Here is a 19619-nt window from a genome sequence, read left to right on the forward strand (position 1 = left end):
GCAACTTAGAAAATGCTTATTTTCCAAGTTTCAATAATTCACTTCTGAAGTATCTAACCTGAACATTCAGTTAACAGGCCTGCAAAGGAATCTTTATGAAGAAGAGAGGTTGGGATCAGGTCACACTGAGCTAAGCTCTCTGAAATGTAATTCGTATCTAATCAAACCAGTCTGCCCAGAATGGTGTGTTGATAGTCATGTGTTAGGTGAAAGAGAGAGAGAGAGGGAGGGTGTGTGTCTATGTGTGTGCGCGTGTGTGTGTGTGTGTCTGTGTGTGAGTGTGTGAGTGTAGAGTGACCAAAGTAGGAGCAACAGTTACATGATAAGGTACTAGTTTGAATTTCTCTTTGCAGAGAAGTTCTTTTGTTTCTGTGGAGATGTAAGTGCGCACACAATGGATTTATAGCACAGGAAAAGGAAAGAAGAAAAAGGAGACCTCAGTTTTTAACTTATCACAGGTAAATATTTAACTGTCCTTAAAGCAATTTTAGCCACGATTCAAGCAGCAACAGAAGGTCTGTGCAGTAGTGAAGTGTATGTCTGTTTTTACCTTTTACCTGTCCTTTTAAATTCTGTGACCTAGCAACACATTGTAAAATTGCCTTAGATTTTTACTTTGTCTTAATAGAAACATTAGGTACTACGTTTTCTGTCATGTTGCACAGAGCAGGTCCAGTGCTCTTTGATGAAACTATTTCTGATAGGAGTTAAGCATTTTTTAGAAAAGAGATACAGCTGTACTGTTTTTCTTTACCTGAGGGAACGCTCAGATAATACCAGGGCATTTGGACATTTGGTAGGTATTTAGTGTGCACATGTCTGGAATTTTTGGTAAAGGTACAGGTGTAAAACTTTGTTAATGCCACTAACTGTATATAACAGCTTTAGAAGAAAAATGATATTTTTTTCATACTTTCATACTAAGAAAGTTGTAGAAAAATGTTCATCAGGCTCTGCTTTACTACATTCAACATGAAGGAAAACAGTAGTTAAGCTGATATATGTCTAGACTCATTTGTGCTTTATTATTATATATTATGTGCATTCAATCCAAGTTCCGTGCCTCAAAACTGGACTGTGGATTCAATTAGTTAGGCCAAGTTATAACAACAGTCACCAACAACTAGAACATTGTTTTTCCCTGCAATGCTTGTTTGATTTTCTCTTTGAGGAGAGTGCAGTTAATGGGTTTGTTTGTTTTTTACTTTTACCAAAAAGTTTTCAGCGAAAAAGACCAATGACCAAAAGACCAGCCGAGATTTTAATTATTGGTCAATGATCTGTCACTGAGTGTCCTTTGCTATATTTTAATAATGTGTTGATACGTATTATTAGCTATTAGTCTAAAAATATGAGAATAGATTTTTTTTTTAATCCAGTTCCCAAGTGTCCAAGTAACATCTTCAAACTTTATATTGTCATACACATGCGATCTGAAACTGTAATAGATTAATCGACATTAATTGATTCTTCCTAACTAGATGATCATTTCAAAATCAGTGCTGAATATTTTTGTAAATTCCACTGTTGGTTAACATCAGAAACAATGTATTGTTGGAATCTTAATTTTTTTTTAAAAAGCAACATGCTTTACTATTTTTTCCGGCTTTTTTGTAACAGCAAATTTGAAAACTTGTGGATAACAACAATAATAATAATTTTGATTATAGTGCTGATGGATTAAACATTAATGTTAGTTTAATTCACTGTGGCATTACATGAATAGTAGTCTAATAATTTTTTTAAGCACTGTATATTATGTTAAATACATTACATTACATACCTGCTATTAGCAGGTCCTTTAATCCACCCAGCTATGGTCCTCACATGCTCTGTGTTCCTGTATTGCAGAGGTATGTGCAGACCACATGGCCGCAGAAAGCCATGGTGACTCTTATAGACTACCCAGCTCCTATGGAGCTGTTTTCAAAAGCTGGAGAGCTGAGAATGCCATTTTCTGATGTGGTCAAATACTGCATTCTGGGTATCTCCATCATTCTCCTACTGCTGGCTCTGGGCATCTTAGCCTGGCAGATCTACAGATTCTGCACAGAGAAATACACTACATACACCCAGCAAGATGCAGGTGAGTAGGAATTACAGTAATACTCAGTGTAGTGCATATTGACAAGCCAGAGGGACTGTGACACAAATTATTAAATGTATGGTTGTGTCTGTTTTCTGCGATAGGGCATAATGATTTGCTGTATTCAGACGAAGGGCCAACGACAACAGGAAACTACTCAGGAGCTCCAAGTACCAAAGTAAGAGGAAACGTTTTCACAATTGAGCACTAATGTGCACATGGTCTTGACCAGACTGTATAAACCAGGTTAAGAGAAAATCCTGCTTCGAGGAATCTGCTGTCTTTCAGTTGATACTTGGGATTTGTGCATCTGAACAAGGTGAATCTCTGAAATGTAATATATTGCTGCTAATTTCTTTTGGACACAGTTATTGAGTTACATGTTAAGATTCTGGAACAGAATTGGTGAGAAATGCAGGAAATATTTAGGACTGCTTAAAAAAAATGAAGTGAATTTTTCTGAAAATTGTAGATTCACGGTGTAATCAGGTAATGCCAATTTACTTAAACATGAGAATTTTCAGTAGGAAATTAGTAAAACAGGATGATATAAATACCACACAATTAAGAGTTTTAATATATTTTGTACCACAGAAGTCAGCATTTAGCATGTAACTTTACTAAGGACTGTTTTAGAGGACTGTCAGACAGAAGGCAGATAAGTAAACCACAGGCTGGGTGGGGTGTTTGTGTGGATGTGTTTGAGAAGTCGGGCAGTTTATTTGGATAGTCTGCTGTTTGCTTCATACCACATGACTGACCCGTGTCAGGAAAAGTTCTGCTGAGTGTAAAAACTTCCATGTAGAGTGTTAGAACAACGGCAAATGATAGCTAAATTAAGAGTGATGAAAATTGAGGACCACAGATGTAAACCTGAATGTAGGCAGCATTTTAATGTAGTATTACAAGCTGAAGCTACTACATCTAAATCACCTTGAGCACCTTTGTGATAGAGCAGGCAATAACAACTATGATGCAAGTGAAGGACTCTAGTCTAAGGACAGTTATAAATCAATACCCTTGACTGCTATGTACATGAAACCAGATCCATCATGACAGCGTGTACATGTGAAATATCTAAGTATTTCCTCGATAGATGTGAGTCTTTAAAGAGTAGAGGCTTAAAAATTAATTGTGCTCTGTGTTATAAAGGCTTATACAACTAGCCTGCTTTCTTTCTTAATTCCTGGGTAAATAGTGCCCATTTGTGTGTGCCTGCAGCTGGAGGATGTCAGCACAGAGGCCTACAGACTGAGTCGCTACCTGTCTCAGCCCTCGTTTCCCTCCTTAGCATCCACCGAGGCAGCTGGAGACAAAGAAGAGCAGGCAACTATTCAAAAGGTAAAACTGGTATTTTATCCAGTTTATATATTTTATTTTGGACAGACAGAAACCCAAGGTCCAGTGAAATTATTAATGAGAGACAAAACAGGAAGTATATTCATTTAGTGCAGTGTTGCTCTGTTGGTGTTTCTACAGTTATTTAAAGATCCAAAACTTAAAGATTCATAAAACAACACCAGCAACATCCGGCAATGAGCACCAATTATGCACAGCTTTTTAAAATATGTTTTTATTTAAAGTCTGCTAAATAAAGCTGTCAGATTAATTAAGTGGTGTAAAATTGAGATTTTCCTATCGTTAAATAGAGATGCCAACGTTTAGGTAAACGCTACAAGCTGCTCTCTTACTAGTAAACCATAAACATAACCACATGGTGGCGCCAAGAGTGAGTTTATAGAGAGACAAGTTAAAAAATGCAGTGTAAGTATGCATACAGATACCCTTGCACTTTTGCATGAATTAAACTTATGCTCACAGATACATGTGTAGACTCATTTCTCTGGCTGTAGAAGCACCTCACCACAGTCATTAGGATTCATCTTCTGTCAACCAAAGATCTCTGAGCTAAATGTCCTGTAAATCCTTCTGGCATCTGTTTAGATATTCAGGATGAATCAGGTTGACTAAAAGATAAGCAGGCTGAATTTAATTTTACATTCTTTTCCTAATTCTTTTCCTATTTGAGTATGTAACAGAAATTTAAACATCATTAAAAAAATGTCCCATCAATCCTCACAAAATAAGATTAACAGTAAATGACTGATGACACAGTTTCAGGCAAAATCAACTACAGTTTTTGGGTCTTTCCTAACATATCCTCCCGTATCAGGTGGATGGATCATTACGATTCTCCGTCTACTATGATCAGATGCAGTCACGTCTGGTGGTCACCGTGCTGCAGGTGGAGGGGCTTTTGGAACAGAGTGAGAGCCGAACCCTCCAACCATTTGTTAAAATACTGCTCATGTGGGCTGGATCAGAGGCTGTAGAAGTCGAGGGCTTTAAAGATGAAGAGGTAAGTTTGTCGTATTATTATTTTCCGTGAACTTATTTTCTTCCTTTTCTTGATACATATTTAAAAAATACAATCCACGCTGTCTTTGAGTTTTCATTCAGCACAGCATCTCTGTACTAAAGACAAAGGTGTCATAAATTACTGGTGTGATCCTCTTAGGGGGAAGGCTTGTCGCCTGTTCTGTGGACAGTACTGCAGGAGTGGCGTACTCGCATTGTGAAAGGCAGCTGTAACCCTTTATTTGGAGACCAGTTCAGCTGTGTTTTACAAGAGGAAAAGCTTCATCATATCAACCTAAGGATGGAGGTTCTGCACTACATATCTCTCATTCTTAAAAAATATTTGTTCAGGACTCAAACGGTATTGCTTGTATTAAATCATGCATGCAGTTTGCATGTTAGCTGTCACATTTCAAGGGCCAGAGAATTTAAAGCCATAAGCACTACAGCTATGTTACAGTACTTTAGTCTCTTTTCACATGTTGAGAGAAAAAAGTATGAATGATAAATGTTTTTATCTGTTGTGGTGTAAATCATTTGGTGTCTGTATGCATCTCAGGTACGAGACTTTGATAAATTCTCCAGAAACACAGTGTTAGGAGATGTGAGGGTTCCTTTAGGACAGCTCAACATCTCCTACCCTCTGGAACTACAGGAGGATCTAAAGATACCCCAGAAGGTACTGCAGGGGGCGCACACACACAACACACAGCATGCACACAGGACTGGCTTTCAGTAGCATCTCAAGTAGTTGATGTTATGTAAAGGTGAAATACAGAGTATGTCAATATGATTATAAAACTATATATTTAGCCATAATAATAAAAATGAAAGCTAATATTCGGGGTGGCTGTAGCTCAGGTGGCAGAGCAGGTCAGCCACTAATCAGAAGGTCGGTGGTTCGATCCCAGGCTGCATCCTGGCTGCATGCCAAATATCCTTGGGCAAGATACTAACCCCATGTTTGCCTACTGGTGGTGGTCAGAGGGCCCGGTGGCGCCTGTGTCCAGCAGCCTCGCCTCTGTCAGTGCGCCCCAGGGCAGCTGTGGCTACAATGTAGCTTGCTATCGCCAGTGTGTGAATGTGTGTGTGAATGGGTGGATGACTGAATGTAGTGTAAAGCGCTTTGGGGTCCTATGGACTAGAAAAGCGCTATACAAATACAGGCCATTTACCATATTCATTGTGTAAATGGAAATAATTAAACAGACATTTACAGACGTGACAGATGATAGTAAAAATATAATAGAGTACATTGTTATAACTATATAATCCTTCTTCATAGTCCACACAAAAATTGTTCCATTTTCAGAAAAGCAATCATTTTTGTTAGTGTTTATAGTACCTATGCCTAATATTTTGTCCACAGCATTAATGTACCACGAGTGAGGCAAAATATTAGGAGTAATTTAGAATTGCACAGGTGAACCCAAAAGTGCATTTGTGTAGCTAGAATTTTATTTTCCACAGAAAATTTAATTTAACTTTTACTGGTTTGTGTAATTTGTGGATCGTATGGTGCCATCATTATTGTCAATGATATTTCAATAACTGAACATGGCATCCGTCTAAGCATCTAGCTTACTATAATAATGAATTATTATATTGGGGCAATAATAATTCATGTAATATTTTTTTAATTGCTCAAAGAAAAGAAAAATATATTTGTAACACTAGTGCAACTGAAACCACAGGATGACCTTTGCCTCTTTAATTTAAGATCAAACAAAAGAAAAAGATGTTATACTTTTGAGTTATGACTGTGGCCATTTAATACATTTTGTGCTTATGTGGTGATTTTTAGCCCTGCTGAATACTGTCATTTATGTTTGTGCCTGCAACTATATCACTTTTTTTTTTTTAAACTGTGCATAAATGTACATTATACTGATGCGTTCTCCAAAGGATCTTGTTGGAGAGGTGCTTTTGTCCCTGAAATTTCTTCCCACGTCTCAGAGGCTGGAGGTTGGCCTGCTAAAGGTCAAAACTGTCCTTTCTGAGATATCCCCAAATGCAGGTAAATTAAAAAAAGACACCTTCACACAAAAAAGACGCCAGCTTTGATGCACATACGGTTATAAATTCATGTAATCTGTGTATGTGTGTGTTGCACAGCCCTGTATGCCAGGATCAGCGTCCAGTGCAATCAGTTCAAGCTAAAGTACCAGAAAAGCTCTACAGTGGCTCGGTGCCTGGTGACTGTTTTCAATGAGGTCCTCTTGTTCTCCCTGCCAGAGTTTCATCTGGAGCGGTGTAAAATTTTGGTCTCTATATATGAAACTCGCCCAACAAGCAAATCAGCCAAACAGCTGATCGGACAGCTGAGTGTGGGGAAGGAGAAGAGTTCAGAAGATGAGCACTGGACTTTGATGATGCGCTCAGTACGTCAGCCAGTAGCAAAGTGGCATGGCCTACTGATCTGAAACACAGCAGAACCACCGCTATCATCATGGAGTGTTGTATTTGTATGTTTTTACCCTGAAAGCATGTGTATCAGACTGTTCAGGCATCTGCACTTGCTGAGGTAAAGACCAGACATGCTTGTCCTCCTGATCTCACAGTGACACAAAACTTTATTACTCTCCGTACTTACTGCTACTCAACGGTAAACGTGATGTTTGTAACAATGCTCCACTTTCTCAATGCCACACTAACATTACTCTCATTACTCAGTTTATGAGAGGCATTATTGACGAACTGTTGGTTCAAATGTTTATTTTGGTTGCTAAAGCAGAAACTGTACTTGTTGCTATCTACATGTAATTAGCGTGTACCTAGATCAGTACGAGAGGACTCGAAAAAATAATGAATGCCACAGTTATGATGATTAGTTGCTTTTTTTTATTTTTTATACAATGTGTATCTTTTAATCCACAATTTATTCTATGAAATGTAATATATGAGACATTAACTTCACAAGATAGAATGCAGTTGTTTAAAACTTCCCATGAATCCTTAATAAATTCCATCATTTGGTAACGGTCACAATAATGTTATTGGAGTATTAAGCCATGATTAACGTGATATCATTTTTAGCAGAATGGCAGTGCTGCGATAAAAGAGTGTTCTGCATATCACTCTTTTTGTATGAAGGGTCCAGCACAACTGAATAATTTAAATAATAAGTGCTTAAAAGCACTAAAATTACAAGTATGTTGACTTTTTCTCCTGATAATCAACATGTCCTCACCCTGCTCTGTGGCTAGAGTGCGCCATTTTGTGCACATGTGTGATAAATTGAACACAAGCGGGCGACTGTGTGCGAAGACAAAGTGTGAGAAATACTAATTACATTTACAGTTACAATTTAAGTATGAAATAAAAACATACATTAATGAAAAGTTTACAAAATAGCAAAATAAAGTGACTGGACAGAACAAAATTAAAGTAATTACCGCAAATTTTAAAAAGAATTAAAAAGTATAGAATATGTACCTTTGAAATAAGGTGATTAAGTGGAAGTGACAAAGCCACACGTGGAATATCAGAACCATCATAATTTCTTTGAATTTTACAGTTGACTAATCCCAATAATTGAAGTTATCAAAAATGAAGAAATAAAAAAAAAAACAACAACAACAACAACTTTGAATACATGTTTTAAAAGACTTGCTTCTGCTTTTAAGTCTCCTTTTTTAGGCTGTCAGGCAGGATGCTTTATCACCCAATCCATTAATGAGAAAAGAAAAAGAAGCCAGAAATGAGCTGAGCATGATTGGACAAAGGTTTAGGAAACCAGGGAGAATATCCACACAGCAAAGAGCAAAAACCCATGGTCAGGTGAGTAATATACAGGTACAGTGTTGTATTGCTTTTATTTTAGCTATGCCAGTCTCATTCAGCTAGCATGTGCTTCACGAACAGCAACGATTAGTTTTGAATCCTCATTATGATTGTTATGCAGAAAGCCAGGCTCTTTTTAAAATGTGATCCAATGAGTAAAATAAGCTCTTTGTTAAACATTCTTCTCAAACTCGGTGTGTCACTTTTTTTCACTGCACACATTCTGTAGCTGAATTTGAAACGGATTATGTGGGGTATGTTTTTCAAGCTAGAGCACTGGATTACAAAGAAAGCTTAAAATACACAAGAATGCATTTTGAATGAAGTTATTAATGTTACCTATTTATTTATGTTCATGTTGATTCTTTAAGTGCAGGTTATTGTGATTGTTTTTTCCCTCCCAAACCACTGTCTCTAACTTCTTATCTACATTCACGAGTCCCTCTGGAGTAGCTTCGCTCTGAGTTGTTTGTGCTCAAAGTCCTAAGATGTTAATTGAGATATACTTCTATGTATTCATGCCTAAATTAATAACTGAATGCAGGATACCTCAGTAAAGATTCATTAGCACTTAGATTACCCGTGTGTCATGTTTACTCTCTTGTTTATTACTATGAAAATATCACAGACAGGAAATTGTGATAAAAAATATTTTATTGGAGTGTATTTCACATCATATTATATGATTAGAAATGCACAGTTCACACGTGTGCTTTACTCAGCTGCATCTTTTCCCTGTAGAACAAAAGAAAACAGTACATATGGGTCTGTGTGTATAAAAACAGAGCATTCAGTGAAAACAAATCAAATTATTGTCTGTAGCCAATTTTATGAAATTCAAAGCAGAATTGGGATATTTCTTCTTATAACTTTGTGCAAAGTCTAAAGTGTGTGTACATTTACCTTGCCAGAGTCGCGGCTCTTAGCTCTCAGCTTGTTGACCTGGGACTCGGCAATGTCGGCACGTTCCTCGGCCTCCTCAAGCTCATGCTGGATCTTCCTGTACTTGGACAGATGGGTATTGGCCTGCTCCTCCTGTAACATTGTAATAAGTCAAAATTTCTTAGTGTCCAAAACGATGACAGTTTGTTTGCACAAAACTAAAATCTGACATAGAGTTGAGGGTTTTTTTTTCTGTGTGTGGTCCTTACCGCTTCCTCAGCCTGCCTCTTGTAGGCCTTCACCTTGAGCTGCAGCTTGTCAACCAGATCCTGCAGCCTGTTAATGTTCTTCTTGTCCTCCTCAGTCTATAAAAGAAAACACATTTTAAAAATGTGATCCACTGGTTGCTGGAAAAGGCTCCAGCCCCCCGCAACCCTGATAAGGATAAGTGGAACAGAATGGATGGATGTAAAATGTTAATGTGCTTTACCTGATAGGTGAGCTCCTTCACTCTCCTCTCATATTTACGGACACCCTTAACAGCATCTGCACCACGCCTCTGCTCAGCTTCAACCTCAGCCTCCAGCTCACGCACCTTCAGAAAATTGAGCAAACTTTTAAAATCCATGGTTTATATATGTGTGTTTTCACACATATTTTTCAGTTGCACATTCTTCTTACCCTGGACTCAAGTTTCTGGAGCTGTTTCTTGCCACCCTTCATAGCCAGATTCTCAGCCTCATCCAGGCGGTGCTGCAGGTCCTTAACAGCAGCCTCAAGGTTCTTCTTCATCCTCTCCAGGTGAGCGCTAGTGTCCTGCTCCTTCTTCAGCTCCTCAGCCATCACAGCAGCCTTGAAAACATGACCTCAATTAACAGAGTGATGAAGACAAAGCTGAGTTGTATCGTCGTAGTGGACATGTGTATAAACCTACATCAGTGATGGCCTTCTTGGCCTTGTCCTCTGCATTTCTTGCTTCCTGAACAGTGTCATCCACTTCACTCTGGATCTGAACCAGGTCAGCCTCAAGCTTCTTCTTGGTATTCAGAAGGCTTGTGTTCTAAGACATGGAAAGTTTACATTTTAGGATGTTCATTTTAAGTTTGTCTAAAGAAACAATTAAAGTGTCTCTTCAAAAATGTTCACCTGAGAGTGCAGCAGACCAACACGCTCACTGGCGTCCACCAGCTCCTGCTCAGCGATTTTGCGGCTTCTCTCTGTCTGTTCCAGGGCAGCTCTAAGCTCCTCAATTTCAGCTACCATGAGACCGTTCCTGCGCTCCACCATAGCAGCTTGTTCCTTGAGGTCATCCTGAGACCTGACAGCATCATCCAGGTGCAATTGTGCATCCTAGTAAAAAAGAATATCAAAATTATATTCACATGAATAAAAAAATGCACTTGTGTACAACAGCTATGTGCTCTATCATACCTTCAGCTGTGCCTGGACATTTCTCAGCTGTTTCTGGGACTCAGCAGCCTGGCGATTAGCATGGCTCAGCTGAATCTCCATCTCATTCAGATCACCCTCCATCTTCTTCTTGATTCTCAGGGCATCATTCCTGCTCCTGACCTCAGAATCCAGAGTGCTCTGCATGGAGTCAGTCACTCTCTGGCTGTTCCTCTTGATCTGCTCAATCTCTTCATCTTTCTCTGCCAGCTTCCTGTCTACTTCACCTTTGACCTGGTTGAGCTCCAGCTGAACACGCAGGATCTTAGACTCTTCGTGCTCCAGAGTTCCCTAATCATATGAAAGAATGAATATGAAAAGATATTCATCTCTGCATTTGTAGATTTTACTTGTGTATAACTGAATATTTATTTTCAGAGGAGCTCCTCAGACAAAGATTTACCTCAGCCTCTTCAAGAGCTGTCTGGATCTCAGACTTCTCTGTCTCCACCTGCTTCTTGGCCTTCTCCAGCTCATGAATGCTCTTTCCAGTCTCACCAATCTGTTCAGTCAGATCGGAGATCTCCTCTGCAGAGGCATGTGTGATATTGTTTAGTCTTAAGACATTAAAAATGAACACACGTTACTTGCACAGCATAGTAGGAACTCACGTTGCAGGTTCTTGTTTTCACGCTTCATGGTCTCCAGCTGATCCAAGGCTTCCTCATAGGAGTTCTTCATCTTGAACAGTTCAGTGCTGAGAGAACGAGCCTCCTTCTGAGCTCCTTCCACCTCTGCCTGACCCTCCTCATACTTCTGTTTCCACTCTGCCAACACCTATATATACATTCGATGCAGTTATTCACCCATACTAAGAGAAACCATGAGTTTGTGTCTTGTTCAAGCAAAGTAAATGATGGTACCTTGTCAAAGTTCCTCTGCTTCTTGTCCAGGTTAGCGGCCAGGCCATTAGCTCTCTCCACATCAATCATGAGGTCCTCCACTTCACTCTGGAGCCTCTGTTTGGTCTTCTCCAGAGAAGCACACTTGGAGTTAACAGCCTCGATCTGCTCCTCTGCCTCCTGAAGGCGCTGGGCCAGCTTTTTCCTTTATGAAAAAACATTGTTTCAGTAAAAGCTTATTGTTTTACTTGTTTTTTGCTCACATTCTTACTAACTAAATACTCACTTGGCTTCCTCAAGCTCCTCAGTGCGCTGGATAGCATCAGTTTCATATTTGCTTCTCCACTGAGCCACCTCACTGTTGGCCTTGGACATTGAACGCTGCAGCTCAGCCTTGGCCTCCTGCTCCTCTTCAAACTGTTCCCTCAGCAGGTCACAGTCGTGGCGAGCTGACTGCAGTGCATGGGCAAGGGCATTCTTGGCCTGGTGTAAGACACATCATTGCATGAGCAAAATGTCGGAATTACCAACAAAAAACTATACGCACTTTTACCATTTATGATGGATTCAAACTTGGGCCTTACAGCATAGGGATCACCTGCTCTGTCTGGTAAGCCATACCAGCCTCCATTGAAGTGTTTCTTACCTTAATCTCCTCTTCAATGTGTCTCTTCAGCTCCTCAATCTGCTGTGTGAAGGCCTGTTTGCCTCTGGTCAGCTGAGAGACGAGAGCTTCTTTCTCTTCAATCTGGCGGCTGAACTCACCTTGTGTAAAAATAGTCATCAAACTTTAGTTTGTGTTCAGTTTTTCTATCGAAAACAGAAGATCACTATAAAGGACTAAGTTCGGATCACTGCATGTTGTCTTATACAAACCATTTTCAGTAAGCAGACGTGCTCTCTGTGCACCCAAATCATTGATCTGACGGACATTTTCATCGTTTTTGGCCTTCAGTTCACTAAGTTGGTCCTCAAGAGTACGGCACATCTTTTCAAGATTTCCCTAGAGAGGGAGAAAAAGATTCATCAGTGACAAGCTTTTATATCATCACTATTTGCTGGTGATTTAAGTATTAAAATAAATGCATTTTGTTGTTTACCTTTGCTTTAGCGACAGCTTCCATGTTGCTGGACAGGTCGTCAATCTCCATCTTGTATTCACTCTTTTCCTTCTCAAGCTTCTGCTTCACACGTTGGAGGTTGTCGATCTGCTCTCCCAGCTCAGCAACGCTGTCAGCCTGCTTCTTGCGCAGAGCAGCAGCGGTGGCTTCATGCTGCAGAGTAGACTCCTCCAGGTCACGACGGAGCTTCTGGAACTCAGCTTCACGCTTCTTGTTCATCTCAATCTGAGCAGCAGTTGCACCACCTGCTTCCTCCAGCCTTTCACTGATCTCTTCAAGTTCCCTGGAGAGGTCAGCTCTCTGCTTCTCAACCTTGGCGCGAGCAGCACGTTCAGCCTCAATCTCCTCCTCCAGCTCTTCAATACGAGCCTGTTGGATTAGATGTGTGTCTCCTTTGAGTAAACTTTCAAATTTAAAGTACAACGCAGAAAATATGTATGGACTATCATTTGATGTAACATCATGTATCATCTACCTGAAGCTCCTTGATCTTCTTCTGAAGCTGGGCACCCATTGACTGCTCATCCTCAATCTTGCTAAGGAGCTGACTGATTTCAAAGTCTTTCCTGTGAAAATAATAAGTTGCATAATTAATAAATGTACATATTATGTCCAATCCTTAGAAGGATGCTTGTCATAAAGGGGGGAAAAATGAAAGTACTTTTTCAGTTTCTCATCAGACTGCTGCTTGTCATTCTCAAGATCCATAATGGATTCCTGGGCGAGCTTCAGATCACCCTCCAGCTTCCTCTTGGCTCTCTCAAGGTCCATACGAAGCTTCTTCTCTTGTTCCAGAGAACCCTCAAGCTGCACAATGACATGACTTTGTTATTCTCTTGTTCAAGAAGAGGTTTCTTTTCTCTCTCTGTTTTGCCATCACCTGTGACATTTTCAACTTACATCATCAACTTGCTGCTCAAGCTTGGTCTTGGACTTGGTCAGAGTGTTGACTTTGTCTTCCTCAGACTGGAGGTCATCAAGAGTCTGCTGATGAGCCTCCTGAAGAGCTTTCTTCTCCTTAGTCAGCTTAGCGATGCTCTCATCTTGAGAAGCCATCTCTTCAGTCAGATTCTTCACCTACATTTGCAATTACAGTGTTATTAACATGTGACTGTATTGTTGTATACATGTTGTTTAATCTGCTAGGTATAATCCAAATGTCAAACCTTGTTCTCAGTGGCATGTTTCTCCTTCTCTACTTTAGCCAAGGTAAGCTCCAGGTCATCGATATCTTTCTTGAGCTCAGAGCATTCATCCTCCAGCTTTCTCTTCTTGCCAGTGAGCTCGGCATTGATTTCTTCTTCATCCTCCAGTCTCTCAGTTACCTCTTTGAGTTTTGCCTCCAGCTGAATCTTGCTCTTGATAAGTCCCTCACATCTCTCCTCAGCATCTGAGAGATTCTCTGATTCCTAGTTTGCATTGGAAGAACACACATGAACACGTTAACATTTTATGGTAACAAAATAAAAGGGCACAGCTTCTCTTGATATCTACTTACAGATGCCACTTGGAGCTGCAGATCGTTCTTCTCCTGCAGAAGGGACACCATCTTCTCCTCTAGTTCCTTCTTCTTGGCCAGGGCAGCAGCCAGATCTGTTTTCATCTTCTCATAATTCTCCTTCATCTGCTGCAGCTCCTTCTCAGTTTCAGCACTCTTGAGCAGAGGCTTGATCTTGTAGTACACCTTCATCCATGGCCAGTGTTTGACATTCATGAATGAGCGGATGTTGTACTGGATGGTGTAGATGGACTCCCTGTGCACAAGAGATTTCCATTATTGACAAAGTTATTTTTCACTGTTTTTATTCTGGCTCATTGCTCTTAATTGCTGTGTTCAACATACCTCCTCTCCGTCATTTTGACATACTCCTTTCTCATGAGGAAACCACGGCAGACAGCCTGAGTCATGGTGACCAGAGCTGCCAACTTTTCATCTCTCATCTCCTCAAGGGTACCCAGGAGACCAGCCTTGAAGAACACCTAAATGATCACAAGAGAGAATTATATTATAGTAAGCATTCAATTGGAAATGATTCAGAAAGTAAATGTAAATCTACATCAGGTTTGCGGAATTTTATGAACGTACACAGTGAAAGGCTTGCTAAACTAATGACATGCTATTTGAGAAACCTTGTGCCTCCTGTGTAGACACGTCTGCATTACATATGGGAGTTGGTTTATTGTCTACCATACAATATCTCATGTGTGCACAAAGTAGCATAATTTATGTCAAATGAGCCACATAAAATAATAAGAATTTTTAAAACAAAAAAGAAAACATAACGATAAATGTGTCAAATAGTTGATTAAATGTACTTTGAGAAAAAATAGGAAAATTTTGATTTGAACTTCATGTGTAACTATGATAATAAATCCAGGGCTATTGAAATTTGGGGATGGAAACTTGTTGATGTTTTACTTGAGCTTCTTTTTAGTTTTCATCCAGTTCACTGACCTTACTTCCTTCAGTTTTGTCCAAAAGTAATTGTTTTAAGCAGACAGATTTTTAAAAATTAAAAAAGTAATTTTATATTCATGCATGGATCTATAGTAATGCAATCAGGCTGTTTACCTTAGTGTGTCCAAATCTGTACTGGTCGTGATCAACATCAATTGATCCAAGCAGTTTCTCTGCAGCCTTCTTGTTGTCAATGAACTGGCCCTCAGGGATGACGCTGGCATTCAGTACCTTGTATCTTTTGTGAGAGAGTGATTTGTCAGTGTCAGCATTTTCTTATCATATTTTGAATCAAAAGTCCACGAGGATATTAATTGCACCTCTGTTTGAAGTCACCATAGAGGATTCTGCTGGGGAAACCTTTTCTGCAGATTCTGATACCCTCCAGCACACCGTTACACCTGAGCTGGTGGATGACCAAGAAGTTCTCCATCAGACCTGTAGAACAAAAATGTTTGAGTTCATACTGTGAACAAACACTAATTTGCTGTTTTCTAATCCAAACCTGTGCATGCAGGCACACAAATTATGTTGGGTTACCTGGAGTCTTTGACTCGTTAGGGATCAGGCAACGCACAAAGTGAGGATGGGTGCTTCTCAGGTTTGTCATTAGCTTGCCCAAGTTCTCCTGTAGGTACACAAAAGTACATTTTTGTCATGAAAAGTAAAAATAAAAAATGTATTATTTTACATTTAATTTACTTCTCAAACCTTACCCTGAACTGTGAAGACACAGTCTGCATGGAGCCACCCTTCTTCTTGCCACCCTTCTTGCCAGTCTCTGTTTTTTGTTTGTGAATTGTAATTAAAAACATTGTGAGACTCGTAATACCAAACAAAACTTAATAACATGTAGAATATGGAAAATGTATGTTTTCAGTTACATCATACCTTCAACTACAGGTGGATACAGAAGACTCAGCAGTTTAACTGAGGACTTCTGGTAAAGTTGCAGCACAGACTCATTCAGTGGGTCCTTGTTCTTATCCAGCCAGCCACCGATGTTGTAGTCCACAGTGCCAGCATAGTGCACCAGGGAGAAGTGGGCCTCAGCCTTGCCCTTGGCAGGTTTTGGCTTCTCAAATGCTTTGCACTTGCCAAGATGCTGGTCATATAGTTTGTTCTTGAAGGATGTGTCAGTTGCCTTGGGGAACATGCACTCCTCTTCAAGGATGGAGAAGATGCCCATGGGCTTGATGAAGGTAAAGAAAAGAGATATGTCACCAAGTGGCACTTTTCCTCTATTATAACAAAACTGACACAAAAAAGATATAAGATTCAAACATGAACTTGAAGTATACCTTTTCAATAAGCTCAATGCAGGCAGCCAAGTCCATGCCAAAGTCAATGAACTCCCAGATAATACCCTCCTTCTTGTACTCCTCTTGCTCCAGGACGAACATGTGGTGGTTGAAAAACTGTTGCAGTTTCTCATTGGTGAAGTTAATGCACAGTTGTTCCAAGGTGTTGAACTGTGAGGGGAGAAAAGGGTAGGGAAAAAATCACTAAGCGGGATCTTATAATTGAAGTAGAGTTTCCCCATTTGTTAGCAATAAAGCTTACATCAAAGATCTCAAAGCCAGCAATATCCAGGACACCAATGAAGTAATTCCTTTGCTGCTTTGTGTCCAACATCTGGTTGATACGGATGACCATCCACAAGAACATCTTTTCATAGATGGACTTGGCCAGGGCTGTCACAGAGTTCAGCACCTAAAAAAATAAAAAGGGAAAATTTGATTGAATCACAAAATGCATTTAAGACCAAATATTTAACAAACATATACCTGGCAAATAATTATCTATTAAATCTGGTACATGATTATGTTTCATTTGATCCAAATACGCTCTGATTTAAGCAGCGCATGTTTTTTGTACCAGTTTGTCTCATTTACCTGAGGTACAGTCTGTCCCTTGGTGACATACTCATTTCCGACCTTCACTCTGGGATAGCACAGAGCCTTCAGCATGTCAGCAGAGTTCAAACCCAGCAAGTAAGCAACCTTGTCAGCATCTGAAAACAGCAATTTATAACATTATTATACAGTACATACATTATACAGTATGTGACAAGGATTTTTTAGTCTAATTGGCAACCATACTGCTCTTATTCACAAGTATTTTTTTAACTAAGTACTCACCCTCTGTGCCATCAGGCTCAGCTTGCTCCTCACGCTGCTTCTGCTTGAACTTCATGTTACCATGATGAAGCACAGCACCAGTCATTTTGTAGATGCTCATCTTCTCCTCATTACTGAAGCCCAGGATGTCAATAGCATTCTGTTCAAAAGTGTCCACATAAAACACTGCATAAACACTTTTTTTTCTTAAAGACAAACATCATTGATATTTTAATTATAAATCAAATCTCACTCACATCTGTTGCTTCCAGCTCAACTTTGTCATCAATGCTGGCCACAGTAATCTGACCCATGCTGCACATGGGGAAGTCGTAGGGGTTGGTTGTGATGAGGGCTATTTCTGGAAAAAAGAATAAAACACAAGTGTTTAATAAATTGTTTAAAATGAGAACTGTGCAACAACATTGGTTTTGCTGCTTACCAAGCAGCTCTGGCTTGTGGTTTGTCATCATCTGGTAGAAGATGTGGTAACCTCTCTCATCGGGAAGCTGGAATGTCACTCTAGACTTCTCCAGCAGATCTGCAGATTTTGATCAAATTTTGAAGTCACAGTTTGTCCCAAAGTCAGATGAGCTACTCACATTGTGAATTTGTCACTTACATGTCTCAATATCAGCACTAGCCAGTTTGCCAGTTGTGCCAAAATGAATCCTGATGAATTTACCCTGTTTGGAACAAAAGGAGCTGTCAAAGTCACGCAACAATCATAACACTATTTCTCCTATCTAAAGATCACTCCATACTTACAAAACGAGAAGAGTTGTCATTCCTCACAGTTTTGGCGTTACCGTAAGCCTCCAGCAAGGGATTGGCTGCAATAATCTGATCCTCCAGGGACCCCTTAAACCCAGGTTTAAGAAATATATGAGAAAATTATTTTTCTTACTGAAGTATATTTTGTAATGATTTTACTAATCTTATCACGTTTGTGTACCTGCATTTTGTTTTGGTCCTTCTTCTTATCTCCACCAACTGAGATAGTGGCAAAGTACTGGATGACACGCTTGGTGTTCACAGTCTTTCCGGCACCAGATTCTCCACTGGGTGTAGACAAATACTTTTAAGAGTTTGTTCGAAATGCTGAACTATTTTAAACAAAGTCAAACAATGTGACACTTACGTGATCAAGACAGACTGGTTCTCCCTATCTGTTAAAATGAAAAAGGAGTTCACTATGTATTTCTGTAGTTATCACCATATATATGATTAAATATTTGATTTTTGAGTTAAAGGCATACCAGTAAGCATGAACTGATAAGCGTTGTCAGAGACAGAGAAGATGTGGGGTGGAGCCTCCATACGCTTCTTGCCTCTATAGGCAGCGACGACTTCAGAGTCGTACACTGGGAGCCACTTGTAGGGATTTACTGTGGCGCAGAACAACCCAGAGTAGGTCTAAAAGTGGTTAAAGAGATTTTTTAAAAAGTGGATGTTAATTAACAGTTGCTGTTAGAAGAGTAATTTTAAAAGTTTTGCTTCTTAGGAAGACAGTCTCACATAGATCATCCATGCTGCATAACGCTCTTTGAGGTTATACAGCACAGAGGCTTCATTGAGGTGGGTCATCATGGCCATGTCCTCAATTTTGTCGAACTTGGGAGGGTTCATTGGGGAGACGTCGTCTTCTTTGACTGTCCTGTCCTGCAACAGCACATTGATCACGATGAGAATTTGTCACATCTGACTCTCAGTAAACTCTAACTTTATAATACCGACCTCCTGAGTGTCCAAGACTTTGACGGTGACATTGGCACCATCTTTCTTGATGATAGTACCCTTCAAGTACAGCTCTTTGGCATCAGTCACATAGCAGGCAGACTTGGCATCAAAAGGTTTGTTCTGAGCCTCAATTCTCTCCTTCTCTGGCTTACGGAGGTAAATGGCAGCTTTGCCATAAACGGCCATCTCTGCGTCCGTACTCATGGTGGCGGTTTACTTCTATGATGTTATGACAAATAAGTGTAATCTTAGACAAATATGTTAGAGTTATCGCTGAGTTCTTGTGAGTGGACAGCTAACACCTTAACATCAAAGACAAATAATCCGTCCATCCATCCATTCGCTTCTGCTTATCCTTTGCAGGGTTGCGGGGCGTGCTGGAGCCTATCCCAGCTGTCATAGGGCGAGAGGCGGGTACACCCTGGACAGGCCAGTCCAGACGCCAGTCTGTCGCAGGGCCAACACACAGGGACAAACAACCATTCACACTCACATTCACACCTAGTGGCAATTTGGATTTTTTCCAATTAACCTATCCCCACAAGCTGCATGTCTTTGGACGGTGGGAACCCACGCAAACACGGGGAGAACATGCAAACTCCACACAGAAAGACCCCGGCCTGATGTTGGAATTGAACTCAGGACCTTCTTGCTGTGCGGCAACAGTGCTAACCACCGTGCCACCGTGCTGCCCAAAGATAAATAATATAAAACATAAAATACTGACAATTTTAAATAGTTAAAAGTTGTCCATACCTGACTCTGTTTCTGTCAAAAGTA

General features: G+C 40.0%; 2 protein-coding genes across 2 annotated transcripts; one reads left to right on the top strand and one right to left on the bottom strand.

The window, feature by feature from the left end:
• Window positions 1-293: 293 nt before the first annotated feature.
• syt19 (synaptotagmin XIX) lies at window positions 294-7532 on the top strand. Its single transcript, XM_085411378.1, has 9 exons — window positions 294-458; window positions 1852-2086; window positions 2191-2264; window positions 3308-3427; window positions 4260-4445; window positions 4605-4751; window positions 5004-5123; window positions 6350-6461; window positions 6560-7532. Exons 2-9 carry the CDS (start codon window positions 1885-1887, stop codon window positions 6865-6867), a joined length of 1269 nt encoding a protein of 422 aa, XP_085267504.1. The 5' UTR covers window positions 294-458; window positions 1852-1884; the 3' UTR covers window positions 6868-7532.
• A 1409-nt stretch (window positions 7533-8941) lies between these two features.
• On the bottom strand, window positions 8942-19043 carry LOC146666578 (myosin heavy chain, fast skeletal muscle-like). Its single transcript, XM_085411379.1, has 39 exons — window positions 18837-19043; window positions 18618-18761; window positions 18359-18515; window positions 18241-18268; window positions 18055-18160; window positions 17868-17960; window positions 17722-17785; window positions 17542-17640; window positions 17357-17460; window positions 17121-17259; window positions 16875-16993; window positions 16543-16692; window positions 16281-16451; window positions 15871-16171; window positions 15696-15760; window positions 15520-15607; window positions 15300-15417; window positions 15094-15217; window positions 14365-14501; window positions 14020-14275; window positions 13688-13930; window positions 13422-13598; window positions 13183-13328; window positions 12997-13087; window positions 12501-12890; window positions 12277-12403; window positions 12047-12165; window positions 11687-11883; window positions 11422-11605; window positions 11170-11335; window positions 10962-11086; window positions 10541-10849; window positions 10256-10459; window positions 10044-10169; window positions 9791-9961; window positions 9600-9704; window positions 9379-9474; window positions 9131-9262; window positions 8942-8962 (listed from the first exon to the last, which is right to left on the bottom strand). The coding sequence occupies exons 1-39, from the start codon at window positions 19041-19043 to the stop codon at window positions 8942-8944; spliced, it is 5799 nt and encodes a 1932-aa protein (XP_085267505.1).
• Window positions 19044-19619: the final 576 nt, after the last annotated feature.

Source organism: Rhamphochromis longiceps, linkage group LG7, assembly GCF_057381845.1.
Source record: "Rhamphochromis longiceps isolate RC_006_pf linkage group LG7, R_longiceps_female_GT1.1, whole genome shotgun sequence".
Lineage (NCBI taxonomy): Eukaryota > Metazoa > Chordata > Actinopteri > Cichliformes > Cichlidae > Rhamphochromis > Rhamphochromis longiceps.

Excerpts from the sequence above, each read along its gene's own strand:
- syt19 (XM_085411378.1), top strand. The coding sequence starts at position 1,885 with ATGGTGACTCTTATAGACTACCCAGCTCCTATGGAGCTGTTTTCAAAA. Across the intron at positions 2,265-3,307 it reads CAGGAGCTCCAAGTACCAAA|CTGGAGGATGTCAGCACAGA; the intron begins GTAAGAGGAAAC and ends GTGTGCCTGCAG. Across the intron at positions 4,752-5,003 it reads ATATCAACCTAAGGATGGAG|GTACGAGACTTTGATAAATT; the intron begins GTTCTGCACTAC and ends TATGCATCTCAG.
- LOC146666578 (XM_085411379.1), bottom strand. The coding sequence starts at position 19,043 with ATGAGTACGGACGCAGAGATGGCCGTTTATGGCAAAGCTGCCATTTAC. Across the intron at positions 17,641-17,721 it reads TAGTGCTGATATTGAGACAT|ATCTGCTGGAGAAGTCTAGA; the intron begins GTAAGTGACAAA and ends CAAAATCTGCAG. Across the intron at positions 17,260-17,356 it reads TTGAGCTGGAAGCAACAGAT|AATGCTATTGACATCCTGGG; the intron begins GTGAGTGAGATT and ends ACTTTTGAACAG.